The sequence below is a fragment of the Ochotona curzoniae genome, unplaced genomic scaffold (genome assembly GCF_017591425.1).
Source record: "Ochotona curzoniae isolate NIBS_2020 unplaced genomic scaffold, NIBS_Ocur_1.0 scaffold_3208, whole genome shotgun sequence".
Classification (NCBI taxonomy): Eukaryota; Metazoa; Chordata; class Mammalia; order Lagomorpha; family Ochotonidae; genus Ochotona; species Ochotona curzoniae.
In genome coordinates, this window is record NW_024467106.1 from 16600160 (window position 1) to 16625439 (window position 25280).

General features: G+C 49.6%; 1 protein-coding gene across 2 annotated transcripts in view; it reads right to left on the bottom strand.

Annotated features, from left to right (window-relative positions):
* Nucleotides 1–25280, bottom strand: part of ZNF618 (zinc finger protein 618) — a 68315-nt gene that overhangs the window by 17148 nt on the left and 25887 nt on the right. For both annotated transcript variants that reach the window (XM_040963566.1, XM_040963565.1), the window contains 7 exons: nt 24274–24351; nt 23850–23888; nt 19186–19275; nt 18389–18424; nt 18214–18291; nt 11096–11185; nt 2963–3202 (listed from right to left, as the gene is read on the bottom strand). In XM_040963566.1, the coding sequence (XP_040819500.1) occupies nt 2963–3202; nt 11096–11185; nt 18214–18291; nt 18389–18424; nt 19186–19275; nt 23850–23888; nt 24274–24351 (651 nt within the window). The remainder of the gene's footprint in view (nt 1–2962; nt 3203–11095; nt 11186–18213; nt 18292–18388; nt 18425–19185; nt 19276–23849; nt 23889–24273; nt 24352–25280) is intronic.

Consider the following 25280-nt stretch of genomic DNA (forward strand, 5'->3'; position numbering starts at 1 on the left):
CGGAGGGTCCTCACAGCAGCGTGAGAGGCCCAGGGATACACAGATGAGGTCCAGCTAGTGAGCTGGGGCTGGGTCTCCCAACTTTGGCTCCTTGGGAGCCTCATTTGCCACACTAAGTCCCTTCAGTCTGTCACTCACCGCTGTTTTTAACATTTTGTTGCTGCAGGTCCACAGGGAACGGGGGGGGGAGGGGGCAGGGAGGGTGACTGCAGCCTGTCTCCTGGCAGTGGCAGTGCTCACCCAACTGGAGGGCTGCTGATGCCAGCTCTAGCCCTTGGGTAGCATAGAGGACACGCTGGCACAGCAGGCTTGATGGGGTGAGCTGGGGCAACCCCACAGCCATGGAGGTCAGAGTTTGGGCCAGCGTTCCCCATGGGGAAGGGCCTCACTCACTCCCAGGGACTTTCCAAGCATCTCTGTGTGGTCCTTGCTCTCACAGGTGCTCTCTGGAACCCTGCCATACACACAGAGTCCCAACAGGTGCAAACCACAGACACGGCTACACCTCCCCAGTGAGGAGTTCCTGCACAGCAATGGAGCTGGACAATCACCCAGCTTCTTCAAGGTGTTCCTGTCACACGACTCAGGGGATGAAGGCTTCAGGGGACAGGTCCACCTGGGATGTGCAAGGGACTCAGTTCCTTTCTTAAGGAGACAGAGCTTGTGAGCGGATGTTATAGGCTCAGAGAAGTTTGACCAATAGATCCATCTGCTTTACTTAACCTAGCCTTCTTAAGTTCAGCGGGGGTTTATACAAACACACACACACATAAAGAATCCTGGGAACCCACTTTGACAAATACCATTTTTATCCCAGCTCCACTCTACAGGGGAAAGGGTGAATGCTTAGGCTGTGGTTCCAGATGCTCATGGGGACAACAGAGGCAAAAGCAAGCCAGAGGTGGCCCTTACAAGCCCTGCTTAGTTCCCTGCCCTCACCTTCCGCCACTGTCCCCATGCCCTGGCATGGCCTCCTTCCTGCACAGGGAAGGCCTGTCACTCATTCTTGCCTCTGAGATGCCCAGGCCAAGCCTCGAGGGCACCTGCAGGTGGCTCCTGAATTCTGTTTTCTCAGGAAAGTGGAGGGGGCTGTTATACTTTGTATCTTGGGTCCCCTTTCATCTTCCCAGCACCCAATGGTGACTATGCTGTCGTTTCCACGTGGCAGGTAGAAAAACAGAGCAAAGAAACCATCAAGTGCCTGGGGCTACCTGTGCTTCTAACTCATGAAGAGAGTAGATTATGCCTCCATTCTTGGGGCCCAGGTTTCCTTTGGCTGAAGGGCTAGGGCAGAGACCTTGGCCATATAGGGCAATGGATATCCATCTATAGAGGCTTTCTGCACTATCCATCAGGTGCACAGAACTTAGCACTGCTGAGGCCAGTTGCTATTACAGTCAGCAATAGTTGCCTACTATTGAGTCGGACACACCAACTGTGCACAAGTCTCCCGGACCCCAGCACCTCTGGCTGCAAACCAGTGTGCAAGGTCTCCCAAGCCAGAACATGCACTCACACAGGAAAAGCTGCTTCTCCCAGGACGAGCAGGGCAGGGGACACCTTCTACCTCCAATGTGCAGCATCTCACAGCCCCCACAGGCTCCTGCTCCTGGCCTGGGGACCCCGGTACCTGCCCAGCTGGGAGGCTTCCAAGGCACATCCTGGCAGCTGCAGGCAGGCTGCAGAGCACAGCAGCCCCTGTAGGCTGTTCTCGGTAGAAACAGCAGGCAGGAAATGTGCCAGCACACCAGTCAGGAGCAAGAACAAGATGTGAGAGCTGTGATCCGACGATTCAGCTGAGCCAATCTCTACTCCCAGGGAGACCATGATGACCAGTCTGTCTTGAAGTAATTCTGACTACTGTTGCAAAAACAGCTGTTACAAGGTGGTGTCTGAAAAGCCATATAACTTCAACGCTGACAGACTGTTTTCCCTTTGGGGAACCTCCCTGCTCCTTGTCAAAAGCCCAGCCTTGAGCAAATTGGCCTCCAGAAGGAAAGAGTACAGTAATCACTTGGCTAGGTCAAGCGGGTCGTTTGCCTGAGTTCTCAACCTGATTCTGGCCACCTGAGGGCATAGGGAATCCCCAGGGTGGCAGAAGCAACACCTCCCTGCAGCCTGCATCCCACTGGGTCAACCACAGAGCCAGAGCTTCTTTCACTCAAGCATGAAGCCGAGTGTGGCTGATGGCTGGTGGTCAGATTTGCTGTTGTGAACTGTTCAAGTGGCCTATTCACCCTTCTGCATCAGAGTTGCCTTCTGCATGGCCTGGAAGGTGGCTGGAGCCAGCATAAACCAGTTTTCTGTTGGCCCATGTGATGGACACATCACATGGTGAGGCCAGGAGAGTCAGTTCCTCATGCAAATGAGCTTTTCAGCTTGAGCTTTTCTGAAAGGTGGGAGATGCCACTCATGCTAAGGAGGTCTGGGTAGGTGACAGAAGCAGATGAACCGGGCTGGATGGAGACAGATAATAGTAGGATCGCAATGAGAGATGACACCTGCCACGTGCCCACCATGTTGGAGCTGCAAAAGGGAGTGATAAGGACTGAGAGAGCTGGCTACTCTCTCCTAGGGAAGTGGGACCAAAGAAATCCAAATTTTACATAAAACCACCAAACACTCAAATGATGGCAATTAATTCTTTTTATACATTGTGAAGGTCAAATAAAACAGGTTCTTTTGGCCAAGGTTTGGGGCAAAAATTACTGCTTATAAAAACAAAACAAAATACAACACCCCACCTATTTGCCAATCACCATAAAACCCTGATCTGGGGTAAAAGAACCCAGGCTCAGAAGGGTTAGCTGCTTGTTGTGGTTATAGAGCCAGCCAGGGAAAGCAATGGGACTTGGCTTGGGCCCCAGGGGCACGTGGCCTCTGCTGACCCTGGGGGTGGCGGTGGCAGGTAGAGGAGGCAGCGAGTAGATGAAGCGTGGAGGGACATAGAGGCCATAGGTACCTGCAGTCGCCTTGCTCGCTGGAGATCCCGAGTTTGGAGTGCGGAATGTCTGGGTCTGGGTGGCTGGAGGGGTGCGGTGTAGGAGGGAGGCACAACGCACCACGGAGGCTGGAGCCTTTTTTCCTGACTGGCTCGTCGGGGTCTTGGTGGCCACAAAACGAGGAGATGGGGACACCTCTGGGTGTGAACACTCCGAGCCCGTGTCTGGATCATCGGGAGGCTCCCACCCGGGAGCAGTACCTGGAGGGTAGGTGAGCAGCTCTCAGTCCCAGAGGTTCCCAGGGCCAGCCACCAGCCCCCATGTTCAAGGGCTGCAGTATCTATGCCCACCCACTCGCTGCTGCTTAGTGGTTATGCCCACTCAGAGCCCAAGAATCTAAAACCTTCTCTGGTTCTCCTGGAGGGACACGTGCCTGCCAGTCCCCATTCAGCTCCCTGCAGACCACTGAACATCCTCTCCATCACTCCCTCCAATCCCCTGTGTAGGTCACTCATTGCCCAAGCAGCCCAGCAACCTAGCCTGTGAGCCAGGCTGAAGGTCATGGAACAAGGTAACCTAGGCTCAAGTGTACAGTCTTGCATGGTGGCTATCTTCCTTGGAAGTAAAGACAGAGAGTGGGTAAGCAGCCCACTCTGAGGTGGACTGGTAGGTCAGGGGGAGGTGGAATGGTCCTGATTGTGCCTCTGGATGCTACAGGCAGCAGCGTGTCGGTATCATGTGGCGACGAGTGAAAGGCATTGCTCTGGGTCAGTCAACTGATGCCTGAAGCTTTCACAAAAGTGCGTGCCACCACAGACCCTTATGGTCTGGGGAGCTCATGTCACTACACACAGGGCCCCACCTCGCTTGGTCCTCAGAGGCTGAAGTCTTAAATGCCAGGGGCTGACACTCATGTGGCCTCTGTGGACAGCACTCTGCCCCAGGGATGGCAAACCCCCAAACCTAGACATCTGTTTGCACTAAACACAGGGGGCAGGGGCAGGGGCAGGAGGAGAGAGACTGAGAGGGGAAGAGAGGACAGGGATGGGAAGGGGAGATGAAAGGGAAGGGAGAGTAGGAAGAGGAGGAGAATAGAGAGGAGCAGAGGCAAGGGGAGAAGAAGGAAAGGGAGAGAAGGCAGGGGAGAAGAGGCAAGCGGAGTGAACCAGTGGATGGTGGAACTCTTTTCCTCTCTAACTCTGCCTTTCAAATAAGTATGTTTTAAAAGGCAATGTAGAGCTCTGGTTCATGAGAAAAGACAATGCAAGCACCATGGCCAGTGCAGCATTGGATGTGGGGAGACCTTCTATACCAGGGCAGAGACAGGGTACCACAAAGGGCACACACCTTGCTGAAGCAAGGAGTCAGCCACTGGCTGACATTTCCTGGAAAGAAGGACAAAGAGGGGAGAACTGTGCCAAAACAAGGCAGGAAGCTGTGGAGTTGAAGTCCCTGGTCGAATAGCCAACTGCAGCTGTGCAGATGGAGCCACTGAGAAGCTCCAGGGTAGACAGCTCCTGGAGCTTTCAGGTGAAGGAAAACTGAGGTCACACGAGACAGACTTGGAGATGGCCAAGTCCTCACCTGCTGCAGGGGAGAGCTTGCTGAATACTTTCAGCATTCAGCTGAGATCCAGGAAGTCCATAATTACAAAAGCTACTCTAACCCAAGATTAAGAACCATTCTAGGGTCATTGTGACACAGAGGGTAAAAATTGCCATCTGTGATGCCAACACCCATATGGATGCTGGTTCAAATCCCAGTCATTCCACTTGCAATACAGCTTGCCACTAATGCTCCTGGGAAAAGAAGTGAAAGATGGCTCAAGTATGTTGCTTCTTGCACCTATGTGGGAGACCCGGCAGAAGCTCCAGGTTCCAGGCTTTCCCCTGGCCCTGCCCGAATTGTTGTGACTATCTGAGGAGTGGACCAACTGTTGGAAGATCTCCATCTCTAAATCTGCCTTTCAAATACATAAGAAAAAGAAGAAGAAATATGCTGAGTCTATCCTAACACCTCTTTCAATAAGCCTTTGAAGCACCATGTTGATCTTAAGTACATCCTTTGTCTTCCAGAAGAAATTCAACATTTATCAAAGGAAAGCAAAAAAAAAAAAAAAAAATCAGCAAGTCAACAATGTAACATCTACAAAATGCAGCACTATCTTTCAGGTGAAACAGAAAAGCGTGACCAATAATGAAGAGGAAAATATTCAAGATAAACAGACATGTCAGGGATGATGAAATTAGGAGACAATGACCTGAAAACATTATAAATCTGCTTATGATTTATTTAAATGAGAACATGAACACAGGGAGGAGAGAAATAAAAAAGAAACCATGTGAAACTTTCGTGGATGGAAAATGTAAGAGCTGATATGGATTTTGGTAACAGCAAATTAGACACTGCAGAAGAAAAGATGCATAGAGTTGAGGACGGGGCAACTGAAGCACAGGCAGGAGGCAAGGTGGAAATAAGGGCAGAGCTTCAGCTGATCTGTAAGCATGATCAAACACCTAAAACGCACACAGCTAGCGTCTCCACAGCAGAGGAAACAGATCAGGAAACTAAAATATTTGAAAAAATACTGGTGGAAATTTTCCAAACTTAATGAAAAAATATAAGCTTGCTGACTGAGGAAACTCAATGTATCTCAGACAGGACATAGGAAAACCTGTACTTCATCACCAATTGTGAAAAATCAGTTATGTGTGTGTTTAACAGCATCCATAGGGGGAAATAAAGGTAATTAAATACAGAAGTACAACAAACAGAATGATTTCTGACTTCTCATCAGAAACAATGTAAGCTGGAAGATAAAGCAATGGCATGTTTAAAATGCTCAAAGAAAAGTTTCTCAAGCTCGAATTCCACAGCCAGAGAAAAATCCTTTTAGAGACCTATGATGTAAGAAGTGTTAAAGTTCTTCAACAATAAAACTAAACAATAAGGGATAGAATTCAGATTCACACAAAGCCAAGAAAAGTGCAGAAACTGGTAAGTGTGTAGGAAACAAAGGCATTTCTCACCTGCTAACTATTTAACAAATGATGAATTACAAAAAGCTGAGAGTAAATTGTTGGGTTTATAACATATGTAGGTGTGTGTCCATGGTAAGAACAGCACAGGAGATGGGGGTAGTAAATGTGTGATGCACATTCAGGATTGACTGAAACACATCAAATACATTATTATACACCACACAGTGATCACAGCTAGAGGCTGACAGAGGAAGTTTTAAAAATATACGAATAATATCGAAGAAGGTCAGAAGATAAAGAAAATGAACATCTCAAACAATGAGGTCAACAGAAAAATACCAAGTGGTAAACTGAAATCAAATTGTATCAGTAAGTCACATTCAATGTAAACAGATTAAGCACTTCAGGAAAAGGCAAGGGTTGCCAGGTACATACAGCCCCAAGAACCAATTACACATACATACTTCCAATACAAAGATTCTGAAAGATTAAGAAAAAGATGAAAAAAAGTAGTTATCTTAGTTTGTGTAAGTATATTCTGATGTTTGCTTGAAAACACTATTCCTGAGAAATCTGTAGTGGCTACAAAATCAAATAAAGTAACAAGTGTTGCCAGAAATTACAAAAACATTGTACAATTTAAAAAGGGGTCAATTGAGCACATTAAAATGAGTCTAAGTGTAACGAGAGTCTAAAACTGAATTAACAAAAAAATTTTTTAACAGACCAACAGCTGAATCCACAATTATTAGTTGAGGATACTGACACTTTTTTTTTCAGTATATGATAGAACATAATCATTTTTTTAAAGGAAGAAATATTGTACAGGTTTGCCCTTATTCACCAAATTAACCTTAAGCACTCCAAGATCCTAGATATTTATTGTTTTTTAAAATCAAGTGGATGTGAAACAGGCAGCGAGAGAGCATGCAACCACATACACATCTCAATGATTAAGGATCGTAGGGAATATGTTCTCCAACTACCATGTAATGAGATCATGTAGAGATCAATAACCAAAAAATCTGGCTAATGGAATGTTTGGAAATGGAATAAAACGTTCCAAGCTTGGTGCCTTCGCTGTTGAGCTCTACAGAACATTTATGGAAAATGATAACCCATGTACACAAGCTCTTCAAGAAACGGAAGAAGGTGGCATGTATTTCCCAATTCGTTCTACTAGGCCAGCAGCACTCTGACACCCAGACTAGAACAGCATGATAAGAAAACTGCTGGTCGGAATGGAAAATGGCATAACTAATTTGGCAAACAGTTTGGTTGTCCTACACCTACTAAATGACCCAGCCATTTCACTAACAGGTATTTACCCAAGAGAAATCAAAACATTTATCTATATAAAGACTTGTACACAAATGTCACAGAAGCTTGAACTGCTTTAATTCCGAACTATGAACCGCCCAAATGTTCACCCATATGTGAACAGATGTAGGAACTGTATGTTCTTCTGATAATGGAATACTGCTTAGAGTCATGCACTGTATAGTGTTTGGATCAATGACCGTCTGTGCATGCAACAACAGTCCCATAAGATCCAATTACCTAGCGACACAGTAGTTATCTTTGTCTAAGTGCATTCTGATGTTTGCTTGAAAACTAAATCACCCAGTGATGGATTTCTCAGAACAGATCCCCACCATGAAGTGACCATGACTGAATTCACCAATGAAAAGGAATGAACTACTGATATCTGCAAGCACGGATGAAACTGAAAACACTATTCTGAGTGAGAGAAGACAGACTTAAAACTAAGTCCATAGCAGCAGGAGGCAGACCAGTGCTTGTGGACCAGGAAGTGGTGGGCACAGCATCCCAAAGTGTAGGACAAATGCTTTTTCATGACATTAATTCTGGTGCTAGTCCCACAGGTGCAAAAACAGGTCAAAACTGACGAAACTGTACACTTTCAACAATGGGCACTTTTTGTTGCATGACAATATACCTCAATGTGGATTTTTAAAATCTTTAGAAGAAATACTTATTTTCTTGATGATGACCGTCAGCAATGCACCACTGGCTGAGTGTGGACACTATGTGACCCTAGGGCCGGGGTCCCTGTCCCAGAAGGGACCAAAGGCAGGTAAAGTATCAGGGAATTTTAGATACCAGTGAGCAGGAAATGTGCTCTTGAAAGCAAATTCACTATATAAATTCCTCTAGCTCTTTTCAAGCAATTAAGATGCCTAAGCAAGAATTTGATTGTGGCAGTTCTTTCACAATATATAGGTATGTCCAATCATCATCTTAAATACACACAAGTACTTCAAAAAGCTTGTGGAAAAAGTATATTATGAAAAAAACTTCGCATGGATTTCTTTTTTTTGTTACAAAATAAATCTAACTTTTAATTCAAAGTTTACAAGCACTTTAAAAAATTTTATTCCTTTATGTGAAAGGGATATAGAAAGAAAGGAGGGAAAAGGAGAGGAGAGAGAGAGAGAGAGAAAGAGAAATCTTTCACCTGCTGGCTCATTTCTCAGATGCCTCAATGAACAGGGCAAGGCCAGGAACCCAGAAATTAGGAGAGAATACCCACAACACATATGTCTGATAAAGGAGATCTCTTGGAATATACAAAAAAATGTCTACAAGTTAAACCAAAGGAAAAACTGGACAAACATCTTACCACAGACAACTTCCCATGTAAAACACACAAATGGCCAACAGTGTCCTCCAGGATTGCCACATGGGTGGCAGGGGCCTAAACACTTGGGCCACCCTTCTGCTGCTTTTTTCAGATCATTACCAGGGACATGATCAGAAGTGGAGCAGCCAGGACATAAACCGATGCCCATAAAGGAGGCCAGCACTGCAGGTGTTGGCTTTACTCCCTATGGCACAATGCTGGCCCCTCCTCCAGGAACTCTTGGAAGTACCCTCAAAGTGAGGGACAGAGAAAAAAGCCTTGCTTCTGTCAAAGAGGAAACTTATCAATATTGCAACTTCCTTCAGTTCATGGTTTGACTTCCTGATTTTAATATTTTTAGTAAAGCGTAGGCACCAAAACTTTTGCAAAATAAATCCTACAATCCACAAACTAACAGCATAAAGTCTAAGAACCTCAGAATCACTTTTGTAGATGTAGGGGAAAAAATTCACATGACACCAGATTACAATAAACGTTCTCAGTGGACAGGAACAGAAGGCAACTTCTTCAGCTGATAAGGACTGCCTATGAACCTAATTCAGATAGTACAATCCTTAATTATGGAAATTCTGAGAGCTAAGGCTGAGGAATTGAACCATATTGTTAATAATACAGAAAGAAATATCTATTGATTTCTTCCATTCATGCTAGAGGGTCTTAACCAGGACTACAAAAGGAAAAATATTAGTAGGAATATAGACAAAGTAAAGCTACTTTAGAAGATAGCATCATCATGTGCAAAGAAGTATCCTAAATGCACAGAACAAATAAAACTAATAAGTAAATTTGCAGGATCCAAATGCAATACACAAAATTTTTGATGTATATATAAATAATTAGGAAATTAAATTTAAAAATCTATAACATCAAAAAGCAAAACACTTATGGATACTCCAATGAAATATGTGCAAGACCTCTATTCTGAAAGACACAACTGCTGAGGGCAACTTAAATGAACCACAAATAATTGGACATACCATGTTCATGGACTGAAAGATTCACTATTACTACAATGTACACTCTTTCCAAGTTGCTCTGTAGTTTTAGTGCAGCCTCAAGTAAAATCTCTGTTCACTCTTTTAGTAGAAACTGGCAAGAAGAGTCTAATATTTATACAGAAAAACAAAATTCCTAGAATAATAATGTGTTCTTTGAAAAAACACAACTGAAAAACTAAGAGTAGGTATGTAAAACCTGTAATAAAGTTTCAGTAAATAAGACCACGTAGAGCTTGCAAAAAGACAGAGAAGTGAAATAATTTCACACTGAGCTTCCTGTAAATCCCAGCAGCTGCCTGCCTGAGGGGTGCCTTATGTCACACGCGTCTGTATTCAAGATTCTAGGGCTGGAATGACTTGGAGAGCTTGCAAGAAGCAGACACAAGGCCCCACAGCAATTAGGGGTCAAAGCAGAATGAGAATCCCAGGCCAATGCTTGCTGTCAGTCAGGATTAAACAGCTTCCCCATAGGGAGACCGTTAGAGCCCTGCCCCTCTCTCTAGCAGACAGGGCTTCTTGGAAAAACCTCCAGCACCGCCCTCTAGGCCCTCGACATACCTCCTTTTCTCCCAAGTAAGTGTGGGGAAACATCTGCTTGTGCGGTTGCCAGCAATGACCCAGAGGGTGATGGCCACCCCAGACCACAGGTGCCTCCACCTCTCAGAGCCTTGTATAACCTTGCCCTGCCTGGGTCTTCCCATCCACAGAATGGGGAGCAGGATCCCCTTATTTCTGCTAAGAGAAACCAAAGCAGCTGGACTCCTGTATGGACTCCTTCACCTCCCACCCTTTCTGCCCTGGGACTTCAGCTTTCTCCCCTTGGCAAGGAGAGGTGGAAGAGGGCCTCCCTGCCTCTTGCACTTGGGACTTAAAGGTGGAGTGCTGGCCGGCCCCTACCCCTACCCCACCTCCTCCAATGAGTAGGAGAATTAGCAGGTAGACCCTGAGCATCAGCATAGCAGAAGGCCAGGGTGTGCTCGTGGGCAGGGCCCTCAGTGCCCTCTCCCTTCCCCCAGGGCACAAATACAGATGGTGGGCAGCTGTGGAAAGAGGGTTGCCCAAGCTCACAGCAAGCCTATGCTCCTGCTGGGGACTGATACCTAGGACTTCCACCTGACAAAAAACAGTCAGTGGTGCTCACCAACCACTCCTAGCTGGGCTAGCCCCTAACTTACTTAGACTGTAAGATCAGAAGGTGGTTAGAGGACGCAGGGACAGGGTCACTGAAGAACTTGGGCAAGGGATGCCTACCTTGCTAATCCTAAATTGCATGGGCCCAGGCCTCTGAGTCTCCTAAGGGAGGATCTTGATTCCACTGAGTCAAAAGGGGACCTTCCAAACTCTCCCAGGTAGTCTCAGGCTAGTCCCAGACACCCAGAGACTCACCCCAAACCATCTTCCCCCTAGCAAAGCTCTGGAGCCCTGCCCGGTTGGCTTGTACCCTGCCCCTTGCCCCTTCCCCCCTCCTCTATGCGCCTGCTCTGCCCCAGCCCCAGAGAAAGTACTCACTGATGGGGGCGTGCAAGGCCACATGCTCCTGGTAGGGTGTGTAGTACTTGTACTGCTTCCCACAGAATTCACAGGTGTAGTTGCCAGTTTCTGCTCCGGAAGGAAAGGAAGATGTTAAGGGGCAAGCAGTCTCCATCTAGAAGCATCTATGTATGTCTAGCCTCCCCTCCCTGCCCTCCACAACAAGCTCCTCCTGCTCCTTCTAGGACCACCAACTAGAATTAACTCTGACTCTGAGGTCAGGCTGCCTCGTTAAAACTCCCAGCTCTGCCGCTTCCACCTGTGTAGGCTCAAGCTAGTAACTTAACTCCGCTGCGTCTTAGCTTGCCTATTGGTCAAGTGGAGATGCTACTTAGGACCATCTTCAGGATTGCAGTGAGGATTAAATGTCTATGGCAAGTGCTTAGAACAGTACCTGGCACATGCTAGTCTTTTCCCTAGCTCCCCCTTCAGCTCTGGTGCTCGGGAAATGAAAACAGGTGAGGTGACCCCAGTTGACCTCCAGCGTCAGACTACACATCAGTCTTTTTGCAACAGGCACACAGCTCTAAGACCATTGATGCCCCCACTCATCGGCAGCAAGGGGTCCCTTCCTCTTCTCAGGTCCCAGTAAACCATATCTTTACCTCTATTTAGGCAATGCCTAACTTCTTTCTTCTTAAAGATATCTGGGGGGAAATTATAAAACACTGATAAATATAAATCTGAAATTAAAAATTCAGTCATCTGTAACCCCAAAAAGCAGTATCCATACTCTTGGGGCAGAGCATGCAGCCTGCTGTCTCCCCAAGTGCCCACCTTCACCCCCATCCCAGGCCATGCTTTGCTCCATGAGAACCTCCTGTGGCCTTGAATCTGCTGGCCCTGATTAATCATCTCTTTGTAACCTGGTGTATCCAATTGACAAGACTTTGTGGACATCCTGCCCAATCAATACATATGGACATCCCTGCACTGATTGGCTCCAATGGTTCACACCAGACTAGGAACTTGCTGAGCCAGTCCCCTCCACCAAAGGACATTCAGGCTTCTTCACATTCTTTCCTAATTAAAAAAAAAAAAAGCCATGATACACAGCCCCGCAGACAATTTTGTATGTCTGCTCATTAGTTTTGCCAAAGAAAGATTATCACACTGAATCTTCACACCACACTTCTTTGGGACACATTCTGAGAGGCAGGCAAAGGGCAAACCATACACATTTTGAAAGCTTCTGAGAACGGTGGTAACGCAGTGAGTCGTACAAAGGTCTGCTGCATACATCGCAGCCAAGCAGCACAGCGCCCAGACCCGGGCCACTGCTGGGCATGGTGACCGTGGGCTGCCACTTCCCACTCCCGCGAGTTCTTTTTCTCTTTCTCTCTATCTTTCTTCCTTCCCTCCTTCCTTCCTTCTTTCCCTCCTTCCTTCCTTCCTTCCTTCCTTTCTTCCCTCCCTCCTTCCCTCCTTCCTTCCTTCCTTCCTTCCTTCCTTCCTTCCTTCCTTCCTTCCTTCCTTCCTTCCTTCCTTCCTTCCTTCCTTCCTTCCTTCCTTCCTTCCTTCCTTCCTTCCTTCCTTCCTTTCCTCCCTCCTTCCTTCCTTCCTAAGAAATGCACTGGGTGGCAAATTTGTCAGGGTTCAAACACCATCCTATGTACTTAACACAAACTGACAACGGCCTCAGTGTCACCTGACACCACGGTCTTACAGGACCACCAAGGTACCGATGTGGGCTGCGGAACTTTTAGAATTGGGAGTTCGATCATTTCTGTAACCGATTTATGCCCATTGAGAAGGGTACATACAATGTTTGCTGCTGGCAGGTTTCGGAGCTGTTTGATCAACTGTAATAATTAACCAAGACCCGTAACAGTGTGAACTTGCTCCTGCACAATCAAGTCCTGTGAGAAATCCTTCCAGGTCACCGTTTTTGCCAGATCTGCTTTGCACACACAGACATAGGAAAGAAGATCAAATCATCACACCAACACGTTTAAAGCCATCGTCAGGACAGGTGCTCTCAAGGAGAAGCACTCAATGTCAGGAAAACCAGTGACAGGGATTTAATCAAGTTAAGGAAAGAGTTTGTGAGAAAGAGTTCAGAGTAAGTTCAGTAAAAGATTTGTGTCTTTGAATAAATCATAAAATATCGGCTATTTCTAGATGATTTCTGCCTTCCAGTAAAGACTATTCTCCCGCTTTTCCCATCTTTCTCTTCTCTCTGTAAATCTTTTTTTTTTTTCCTAATAAAAATGAATAACACAAAAAAATGGCCTGGTGCAGTGGCTCAATTGGCTAATCCTCCCCAGAGCAAGTACTGGGATCCCATATGGGTGCTGGTTCATGTCCTGGCTGCTCCACTACCTGGGAAAGCAGTGGAGGATGGACCAAAAAGCCTTGGGACCCTCACCCACATGGGAGACCCAGAAGAAACTCCTGGCTCCTGGCTTCTGTCACGATGGCCATTTGGGGAGTAAGCCAGTGGATGGAAGATCTTTCTCTGTTTCTTCTTAGCCCCATAAATCTGATCTTTCTAATAAAAATGAATACATCTTTCTCATGTAGGCACAGAGCCCAAGGCTTTGGGCTGTCCTCTGCTGCTTTCCCAGGCCACAAGCAGAGAGCTGGATGAGAAGCAGGGATGCCAGGATACAAACTGGTGCCCAAATGGGATCCTGGCTCATGTAAGGCAAGGACTTTAGCCACTAGGCTTCTGTGCCGGGCCCAACTGGTATCTCTTTTCAAGTAACTTGGAAATGGGTATGTGGGAGAAAGAACATGTTTTTGAGCCCTTTCCTGTATTACATATTAGTTATAATTTGTTCTCAGATTAAAATATTTCCCTCTCAAAATATATCTGCTTGACACTGAGTACTACAAAGGTCTGAGGTAAGCATACCCTGAATAACCATGTAGGGCTTTTTTTTCCCAGATTTATTTTTTATTTTTATTGAAAAGTCAGATATATAGAGAGGAAGATCTTCCGTTCGCTGATTCACTCCCCAAGTGACCGCAATGGTTGGAACTGAGCCAATTAGAAACCAGGAGCCAGGAACCTCTTCCAGGTCTCCCACTCGGGTGCAGGGTCCCAAGGCTTTGGGCCGTCCTTGACTACTTTCCCAGGACAGAAGCAGGGAGCTGGATGGGAAGTGGAGCTGCCGGGATTATAACCAATGCCCATATGGAATTCTGACATGTGCGAGGTGAAGACTTTAGTGGCTAGGCTACTGCGCTGGGCCCAACTTGTTTTTCTTTCCAAGTCTGAATATCTAGATCCTTTCCTTTGGTGTCTATAGTTTTACAAAGCCATTATGATCTATTTAGCTAAGGGTCTTTCTATTCTGACTGTAGCTGACATGTGATGAGCCCTTTAAATCCGCAATAGAATAGCCCTTCATTGTAGCAAAGCACATTTTCATCAAGTAGATCTTTGGATACTGCTTCTGTCCCATTGGTACTACAATTTCAGTGGCCTACAATGGGCTCCCTATTGTCCATTAGATTTCTAAAAAAAGGGGGAAAAAAGAAAGGAAAGGCAGAGTTAGAGAGAGAGGGAGATAGAGATCTTCCATCTGCTGGTTTGCTCTTCCAAATGGCCACAATGGGCCAAGGTAAAGCCAGGAGCTTCACCTGGGTGGTGGACAAGGACCCAAGAACTTGGCCATCTTCTGCTGCTTTCCCACACACATCAGCAGGGAGCTGGAAAGAGTGAAAAAGCAGGGACTCCAACCAGCACTCTTAGGGGACGACAGCAGGCACGGGCCTCTCGGGGAGGGCCCTTTTAAGAAGAGAGCTAAGAGAGTCCCATGAGAAGGTAGCCAACCGCAAGCCCCCAGACCACACTGAGTTTGACGGCCAGCCTCCAGACATCATGGCATCAGCTCCATGGCTTGTGGTATTTCATTACTGCTCCTGAGTGGACCAAGGCTAGTTACATTTTCTTAGATTCAATTCCTACAGATTGCGCAGTAATCAGAGACATGTTCTTCCTGCGAATTTCCTCCATTCTTTTTCTTGTTATACAGAATACTCATAGTTCTTGGAAGAAACTGCTCCTTACGCAGTAAGCTAGAAATGGCCAGCTCTCTACAGGGCCTGATATGGCACAACCAGACCCTGTGCCATCCATGGCGCTTGACCTGGCACTTCTTGACCTGGGGCTACTTCAGCTGCTTACAAGCAACAGGAGCCCAGGAGCAACACTCTGACCACTCAGGGCAGTTCGGAGGGCTGCAAAGGGGCAGCCGTGCACTGCCAAGGCCTTCATCCCTGCCAGGTCAAGTTGGCAGCTTGCTGGCAGCCAGCCCTGATGTAACCTTCTCACTGCAGCACCACACTCCTTAATCTATGAGTGACTCTTGGGCCCCAGCATGGTCTGGCTGTCAGAGCTCATTACAACATGCACACAGCAAGTGCCCCTTCGCTCTGTGTCTTCCTGGTCATTAACAGTTATCACTTATTCCATGTTTGCCAGGCCCTGTAGAAAGGACTTTGCCAGTCCCTTTACATATATGATGTCATCTTATCCTCCCTCCCTCCTGATCCCATCCCCGTCCCCACCCCACCCTGTGACAATCTCAACAAGGTGAGCTGTATTGTCACCACCCACTTTAGAGGTAAAGAAACTGTACATTAGATCGAGGCGAGATCTTGTAGGACACTACATAGTTACTAAGTGCTAGAGCTGAGACCCATTTGGGCTGTCTCTACAACTCTTACCCTTGGTGCTGGCATAGTGGTTAAGCCACTGCCTGTGATGATGGCATCCCATGTGAACACTAATTCGAGTTCAGGATGTTCCACTTACGATCCACCTGGGAAAGCAGGTGTGAAGGGTTCAAGTGGTTGGGCCCCTGCCACCCATTTGGGAGAGCTGGCTGGAATTCTTGGCTTCCTAGCTTTGGCCTAGCCAAGCATTCTCTGGCCGTTGTGGCCATTCAGCAAGTGAACCAGTAAACTGAAGATCTCTGTCCTCTCTCCGTCTTTCTCTATAACGCTGCCTTTCAAATAAATAAAGGTAGATCTTCTTAAAACTCTTGCTTCTCTAGGACTCAGTGTGATAGCGTAGTGGTTAAAGCCCTCACCCTGGGCACCAGGGGCCCATATGGGTACAGGTTCTAATCCCAGCGGCCCTGCTTCCCATCTAGGTTGTGTCTGGGAAAGCAGTCGAGGATGGCCCAGAGTTTCGGGACCCTGCACCTGCGTGGGAGACCCAGGAGAAGCTCCTGGCTGCTGGCTTCGAATTGGCTCAGTTCTAGCCATTGTGCCTGCTTGGGGAGTGAATCAGCGGATGGAAGATCTTCCTCTCTGTTTTTCCTTCTCTCTGTATATCTGCCTTTCCAATAAAAACTAAATGAATCAAAAACAAACAAACAAACAAACAAAACAAAAAACCTCTTGCTTCTCAGGGAGTCCCTCAATCATACTCCAAGTGACTCGGGAGCTGGGCTCAACCCTTTGTGTGTATGTGTCCTCCAAGAGCCCTGGAGATTACATATTGTTCTCGGCCCCATCTCACTGAAGACACAGAGAATACCCAGAGGGACACAGGGATGGCTGGTGAAACAGGGACACCAGTGTTTACCTCCAAGCCACTCTGATAACAAAGCCCATTTTTTAAATGACAATGCCCCAGTCAGGAGGGCAAGGCCTCGCTGGGGTTGCCAGTAGACTGGGGCCAGGGCTGGGTGAGCACAGTCCCCCAGCCCTTTCCTGGACCTGTCTCTCCCACACACCATGAATCCATCGAATGCCAGACATGTGTCTGACCCACAGCTGCAGGGCCTAACTCACAGCAGTGTTCCTGTCGAGGGCTGAACTTCCCTTCTCTTCAAGCTGATTCCAACACTGCTGGAACTTATTGGAGGTTTATGGGACAAGCCCTGGGCCCACCATCTTCTCCATACACTCTGCTCTTCAGTGTCCTGAATGACTCCAAGTAGAGTTCAGAAGGAAGCAGAGAAGCATCTGCTCATGGCAGACAGTGCAGGAAGACAGGAAAGCCTTCTCAGGGACCCGATGGGCCCTTCCCAGCACCTGATCGAGGACCACCAAGGATGTCTCAGCTCTGCGGACCTTCCTTCACTCATCTGCTTGTTGCTGTTTCTTGTGAATTTCTGCAAACTGCCTTAGCTCCATGCAATAAGAGAGACAAGAAGGCCCTCTCCTGGATGGCCAGCAAGTGAGGACTGGGGAACAGAGAGGTATATGAAATCCTGTGGGGCTGTAAAAGGTAAGGCTCATTCACCTGTGGTCCCTATGTACTCGCCTGGCGTGGCCACTGGTGCCTCCAGTCTAGACTCCTCTCAGCAGCTACCCTGCTCTTCCTTTTCCCACCTGGTCACCTCTCCAGCTCACTCCCAAAGTCCAGGGTGCCATCTGGCACTTGAGGTCCCAACTCTACTTTTCCATTCTCAGAACTAGTGCCACTTTTCTGCCTTTTCTTGGGGTGCAGGGGCTAATTCCCTGCGCACTCCCTTGGTTCTCGCCCAGCTCCCCAACTCTCTGCACTTCTGTGCTACTAACACTCTGCTTACTTATCTGTTGTCACTGACCGAGGATAGAGTCATGTTTGTCCTGTTTACCACCTGTCCCCACAACACTTGCGATGAGATGGCCAAAGCAGGAAGGTCACTGTGTGTCTCCCACCCTCATGGGGTATCCTGGGACAAGGAAAAGAGGGCCTACAGGAGCTGCCTTGGGTGGGCTCCCTGGCTGCTAAGTCCTTTTGGTTATTGTAATGGCAGTCCCCTTCCAAGCACCTACTATGTACCAGGCACTGTTGCTAAGAAGTGGCTCACAGCCATGATCTCATTTAATCCTCCAACAATTCCTCAGGGAGTGTCACTCCCATTCTACAGGTGGAAAGGTTGATGGCCAAATGGGCAGACAGCCTTGGAGGGCACAGCATGACACACAGATGGCATAGAGGTGGGTGTCTTTCATAGCCCTGACTTTGACCCTGTGCTGCCTGCAGCTCCTAAACATATTAAGTTCCAGCCAGACAGGCTCAGCTTGCAGGTAGGCGCTCTTACTGCAGGCTGAGCAAGGCCACGCACCTCCCCAGCGGGGAGGGAGGGACACTTGGCCTTGCCTCCCCATCAGTCAGTCCTCACCCAGCCCCAGAGAGTCCCGCATACTTGGCCCGATTTTCTGGAATGGTTCCGGGGGCTCTTCTTTCACCTCGTCTGTGGCCACAACACCCTGGTCGAAGGGGTCTGCAGGGGAACACACACATGGCACTCAGCATCCTGGACACCTAGAACTCAGGAGCCCAGCTAGGAGCAGGGGAGGGAGCAGCCGCTGAGGACGTACCTGCCCGACTCTCGGGGGCTCCTTCCACACTAAACACTGCGCCCAGGCGGGAGGTGGTGACCGCACAAGGAAAGAAGCAAATAGGAGGACTGTTAATCCCTGCCTACCACAGTCTCTGCCAGTGGGGCTGCTCAGGCCAGTGAGGGAGCCATGGAAAACCAGAGGGCCCCAGGAGGAGATGCAGCCGAGGCCTCAATGCTCCATCCTTAGTAAGGGCAGTGAACAACCCAGAGCAAGCAGAAGCTCCCTGCCCGGACCTGACTCGGCACTCCCAGCATGCACTGCAGAAGCCAGAACAGGAACAAAGAGAAAGAGGCTGGGAGGAGAGGGAAAGAGCAGGTGAGAGGAAGGGTGGGCAGTGGCCACAGGCGTGGGCCTGCTTGTCACAGCTCGGAGTGAGCTGGGGTGAGAAGTCAGATACAGTGGGGACCCCAGGATCCTCTGTGAGCCCAAGACCCTCTTTCTAGAATACCTAAGACTCTACAAATATCTAAAATTATTCTAATTTCCAACTTTGTAGCCTAAGATGTTCAAAGTACCATCATTCATTTTTAAAAAAATTAACCTAATTTTACCAGGGCATGCAAAGGCTCTATTAAAACTGTTAAATGACATGGTATATGACCTTATACTTTGACCCATATAAACAGCAAACTCAAAGAGAAGCACACATGGAAGTGGCGGGGCTACCCTCTTCCCCCAGGTTCTGTGGGAGGGGACAGGTGGATGGGCTGGGGTCCAGTGAACCCAGCCAGGGTATCCTGGGCATGACTCAGGGAGTGAGGGGCTTGACTCACCGTCTACTGCATGCAGGTCTCGGTGCTCTTGGAAACAGCTGTAATATTTGTATTTCTTGCCGCAGATGTCACATGTGTACCTGAAATTGTCTGCGAGGGAGGGAGGACACACAGGGTTACCGAGGCTTCCATCACCCAGGACAGGAGCTTTGTGGCCAGCTCACTGGCTTTTGGAATCAAGGATGGGATGAGTCCCGTTTGTCCCAGCTGCGGGATGCTGTGGCAAGCGAGTCCAGGGTCTGAGTCCTTAGGGCCCAGTGCACTCCAGGAGTGACCCAGCTGTTCCTCCCTGAGTGAGTCACACTGCGAGGGGCAGATCCAGCTTCAGGCCTGCCCCAGCTTTCACTCTCAACCAGCTCTTATTACTCCTGGGGTTCCTAGGTCTTGGATGGAGGTATGCGGGGTCCTAGAGGGAGACCCAAACTACACAGTGACCAACAAGCCTTGAAGGGACACCCCCCCTCCCCAGTCCAAGTCCCAGATGGCCTAATTCATATCAGGTCCTCTCCACTTTCCATTGAGGTGATGCGGCAAGGGTGACAATCCCTGTGGCTGCCTCCTGCTGGGTGAGACTGTGTGCCAAGGCAAAGGTCTTCGCCTGCAATTCCTCACTCCTACAACACAAGAAAGGGGCAGCCCCTCGTTGTACACAGGCCTTAGGACAGGAGGAGTCTCTCTGACCATGTCCGGGAGCCTGCAGGAAAGGAGGTATGTGACCAACTTAAGACACAGGGCTCACGCAGTTGGTGTTTACACCCTACATGATCTGAGTGCCAGACTAGGGAAGGCGGTTTCTCCTTTGCTGTCTGCCACTGGCCACCATGTTGCCAGCTGCTCCCCACAGCAGGCAAGCAACTGATGGCAGCTTCAGTGAAGAGCTGGGGAGGGGCTGTGACCCAAGGCCTCACAGCTCTGCATGACTGAACTCTGTCAATGTGCATGAGCCTGCGGTGAGACACAACCCTCACCAACACCCAGAGCCAGGGACCCATCCAGACACCTGACCACAGGACAGGGACAGTCAGCACTTGTTGCTCTTAGTCACTGAGTTTGGGGGACAACTGTTACATGGCAATACAGGTCTGAGTCTAGGGGACCTCTAGGCTAGAGTCACATAGGACAAGTCAGCAACTTTTCCCCTGATGTCTGCACTGGCATGGACCCTCAATGTGTGACCCAGGGTATGCCTGCCAACCATATGCCCCCAGATGTCCCAGGTACAGAGAGAGGAGCCCTGAGCCAGGAACCTGCAGCTCTCGCACCTATGGTCACACTAAGGCTGGTGGGACCAGACTCCTACAAGGCAGGGCTGGTGGGGGTAGGGGGCAGGAGAGGCCTGGTCTCATGTCTTGATATTTTTCCCCCTTAAAGTGGGGAGAGGGCTATGGAGGGACTGAACCCTGCAGGCATTCCCAGGCTCATGGTTCCAGGGTTCCAAGTCTGGCTTGGGTTTCCAGCCTCTCCCGTGGCTGGAAATGGGACTTAGGCAATAGTGTCTCCATCCTGGCCCATTCAGGTCATAGCCCATGCCTCCTGCACTGCTCAACATCTTGGCACAGAGAGGGTCTGGATCCAGTCAGGGCTCTGTCCCTTCAACCTCCTTCCTGCTCTGCCCAGCGCTGGCTGCCACAGGCAACTGCCTGGGTACCTGCCTGGTCCCTCCTCCTCACCACCTCTGACACAGTGTGAACTCCCAGCTTTCGGCCATGAAACAGTGCTACCCTGTTCTGTTGAATCCCACACCATGGCATCCTCTGAGTGTAGCTGGAGACCATGTTTCCAATTCCAAAGGTGGGAGTGGGAGATACTCCACTGGGGGCAGGGGAGGAGGGCAAAGTGGTTTTTCTGCCCACGGACCCATGTTCCTTAAGAATGCCTAATGTCTCTGGAAACAGTCCTGCAAACCCACTGTCAAAGGCAGGTGCTGCGATCTGGCTGCTTGAGCACAAACCCCACTCTCCCACTTGTGAGTGGACAATCCTTAGGGATGTTTTCTAACCTCTCCACCTCAGTTTCTACATCTGCAAGTTGGGAATAAACACAGTTCCTTCATCTCCTAGAGTTACATAAGAGAAAACAGAATAGATGAGTACAATGTCCAACCTTTGACAAATATTTGGCAAATCTACCCAATGCTGTTTTCTACAACAAAGCAACAAGACAGCAGCCAGACACGTGCTGTGGGGCTGACTCTTTATTTTCTTATGTGAGATGGAGTGACCAGGCCTGTTGCTGTGTCTCTGTAATATCACTTTCCTAACAAACAAATGAAAGGTACCTGCCGGTCAGAATAAGACCAGGTCTCATGACTTTTAAGTTGCGTGAGTTTCTCTGAGACTCAGTGTTCTCATGTGCACAATGGGTGGCCGATCCTCTCTGTGGGACCTTTCTGGGTCCCAGGCTGGGTCCCCGCGGGGAGGTAAAGACAGGTGCTTCACACAGGTACTGCAGGTCAGGGCCAGAAGGCGGCAGAGTCGAGATGCACAGAGCACAGGGGGCCCAGCGCATGGGGTTGGCAAAGGGGTGAGGAAGGAGACAGAAGCTCCGGGAGGAGGCAGGGAAGAGCACGAGCAGGACTAAGAATATGGTTGGCCAGCAGTGAGCCCACATGGAGTGGATGCATGGCAGAAGCCAAGAGAGCAGTGAGGGATGCTGGGAGTCTGGGTGCCCAGGAGAGTGTGGAGGGAAGAGATAAACAGGGAAGCTCTTGAGCTGTGTGGCTGACCACAGGCAGATTGCAGCAGCCAAAAAGAAGTAGCTATGGGGGAAGAAAAGAGTCTAGAGTCAGGTAGGGGCAAGTCAGGCACAGGTCCACCTCCTCCTGGCCCAGCCATGGGCCCTAGGGAATGTGTTCTGCTGAGCTGAGGCTCTGATACCCTGTGCAACAAGGACCTGCCTCCCTTGTGGTCTGGGGAAAGTGTTGTAAAGATCTGATGTAGCTAAGGCCCTTCTGGTGGCCTCTCCAGTAGGTTTTGTATAGATCTTAAAGGTTTATTTGAAAGGCAGAATGACAGAGAGGTAGAGGGGAATGGAAGAGAGGAAGAGAGAGAAGCGGAGATTTTTCCATCTGTAGCTTCACTCCCTAAATGGCCTTAAGGAAGCTAGGAGTCCAGTCTATCTGTGTTTCCTACGTGGGTGGCACGGGCCCAAGTACTGAGGCCATCTTCCAGTGCCTTCCCAGGCACATTAGCAGGAAGCTGGATTGGAATCAGAGCAACCAGGACTTGAACTGGCACCCTGATATGGGATACCTGTGTTGCAAGATGTGGCTTAACTCGGTATCACCACACTAGCCTGGGGTTTGCATAACATTGATTTATTATCTTAGAAAACTATGGCAACATAACAAGCCCACAGACCGAGATCTGGCATACTACATGCATGGGCCAGTTCCGGCCCACCATCTTCTCTGTTAGGGAATGAATTTATGTATGCTCTTGGTTGTGCCCCTAAACCAAGGGAAGCCTGGAGGTGGTGGTGATGGAGACAGCAGGTCCGGATGGTCTGGCCCTCTTCAGAAAATGCTCCCTAACCTTGGCATTCACAAACAGCCAACACCTGGGTCCCAGCGCCGAGCTGCAGAAGCAGAACACAGAAGCCCATCCCGAGGGCAGCCTGTCTCCCGACAGCCACCAGCACCAGGCAGTGCTGCCTGGGGTCAGCCTGGCTCTGCACAAACACTTAGCAGACATGCTCCTGCATGTGGCTGATGCTGCTTAGTGCTGGGTTGGTTCTCAGTACTGGGGGGCTGTATGCAGCTGCACATACTCTTCCTTCTACTGACTGCATGGCAGTTACACATGAAAAAGTGCTTTTCATCCAGGCAACCAGTTCCAGCGGGCACTCAGGTGGTTGCTGGTTTGCAGGCTGCTAGCACTAGCACGCTAAGAACATTCTAGTTTGTATTGGGGCAGACCTGCTGGCTTCTGGGACTTAGTGTTGTTGGATAGAAACCACACCACACTCCATAGCCCCCAGACTGGTAGCTTACCAGGCCCATGGAGGTGAGGACTGAAGGGAAGGCCAGTGAGCCTGTGAGCAGCAAAGCCCCAGGTGGCAAGGCCTCCTGGGCACCTGAGGAGTATCCCAGGGCAACCTCCCCTCTGCCACACACCGTTCAGCCTGTGGCTTGGGTGCCGAGGGGATCAATGCTCTGAGGCATAATTTCTCAAACGCCAGGCATGGAACCTGAGACCCATATGTGAGTCTGAGAGCCAAGAGATGGCCGAGAACTCTAAACTTTGGGGTCCTGTCTCTGGCTGAGATACCCATGGCAAACACCTGCTCATCTGAGTGTAGCATAAGGGTTCCCAAAGCTACCCGATCAGAGAGCCCTGACTGGCAGAATGCCTGCCAGCCTCCCTGGATCAGCATGCTGTGGAACCCAGCTTGGGAAGGGCTGCTTTATGCAGCCTAAGGATAGTGTAGGTCAAGAGCCTGGGAGGGTTTCTCCTGGGCCACTCGGGGCTGTCTGGGAGACGAAAGGGACAGCAGTGTTCAGGGAGAGCCCTGCACTAGGAGTGAGAAGGAAGATGCCTGGAGAGAACAAGAACTTGGCAGGTGAATGTGTGCTAGCTTCATAGTGATCCAGATCTTGTCTGGGCCTCTCCCATTCTCCTCCCACCTGGCCTCGCCCCAGCCCACAAGGAGGGACAGGTACTCACTGCTTTGGGAGGCGCCCTCCCCTGAGGTGGCTTCGGTATCTGTAAGAGAGAAAGGGCATGAGTTGAGGGGGCCAGGAGGCTGTGGGAGCCACGATCTTGCAGCCTTGTCCTGGGGCCCTGACCCTGTGCCTCTCCTCCCTGCCCACCCGGCTCACGGAGGAGCAGGTGTCTTCCTGCTCATGTATTTGGCTTTCTCATCTCTGGGATGGGAAGCGGTGGCACTGGCAGTGGTCAGGCTCCACTCATGAGTCATCACAAGGAAGACAGAAAGGATAACAGTGCCTCCCAGTGCCTCCTCCTGGGAGGAACATGGCTTCCGCACCCATCCTGTCCCCACGTACAAGGCCTCTCTCCAATGGCACAGAAAGGGTATAGATTAGAGAAGGCAGGCCAGTGTTAGCTCTGGCCCGGGGGCCCCCCTCACCTCGGTGTGCCCGGACGTGGGTCTGGAAACAGTTGTAGTACTTATACTTCTTGCCGCAGATTCCACACTCGTAGGACCCTGGAAGACAGGACCGCAAAGGCCCGGTCAGCCTGCACCTGCACCAGAAACAGGGCCCCAGCAAGCAGGCAGGCAGCCAGGCCCTGCAGGGAGAGCCCCGAGTGAGGAGGAGGAGTGCCTGGAGTCAACATGAACTCGGCAGGTTAACGTGAGGCTAGCTTCTTAGTGATCCAGGTCTGCCTCCGCCTCTCTAAGTGATCCTGGCCCAGGCACCCCATCTCTGTGCCTCAGTTTTCAAATCTGGAGGATGGACAAGGAGCCTTCTTCAGCTAACTCTCCTCATACTTTGAGAGGGAAAATAAGAACATTAAAGTGCTCTGAAGGAAGAGACTGCATCCATCAAAAGGCAGCATTCCTTAACACATGATGATCTGCTGCCACCCCGCCTCCTGGCCAGGACAGGACAGGGATGAAAGACAGTCTTCAAATTGGGCATCCCCACTCTGCCACTTACCAGCAGCATAGCCTTGGCTACATCGTTAGGCACACTACACTTCAGTCTGCTTATCTGCAGAATGGGGCCAGAGGCACCGACCTCAAGAGGGCAGCTGGATAGCACCTGAGGAAGCACCTGGCCCCCTTGCAGACACGCTGGACCAGCACAGGATGCCCCACACCTGCTGAGGAGTTGTATTTCCTCAAACACATGCACACCAACATGGTGTGAACACAGATTTGGGCCCCCTGCCAGGCAAAGCAGGAGCCTACCGGTGCAGAGCAGGGGACAGAGGACCATGGCAGGACCCAGTGTCAGACCCAGCTTGACCCAGCACAGGCCTGGTCCTCTGCTGTGTGCCAGAGCTCATGCATAGTCCTGGGACCCACAGCGTGGACACAGCAGAGCCTCTGGCACCCCATCCTGGCCAGGCTGAGTGCCCCCTTAACAGCTGGGCTCGGTGCCTAGGAATCTAGATCCTCAGGGACTCTGG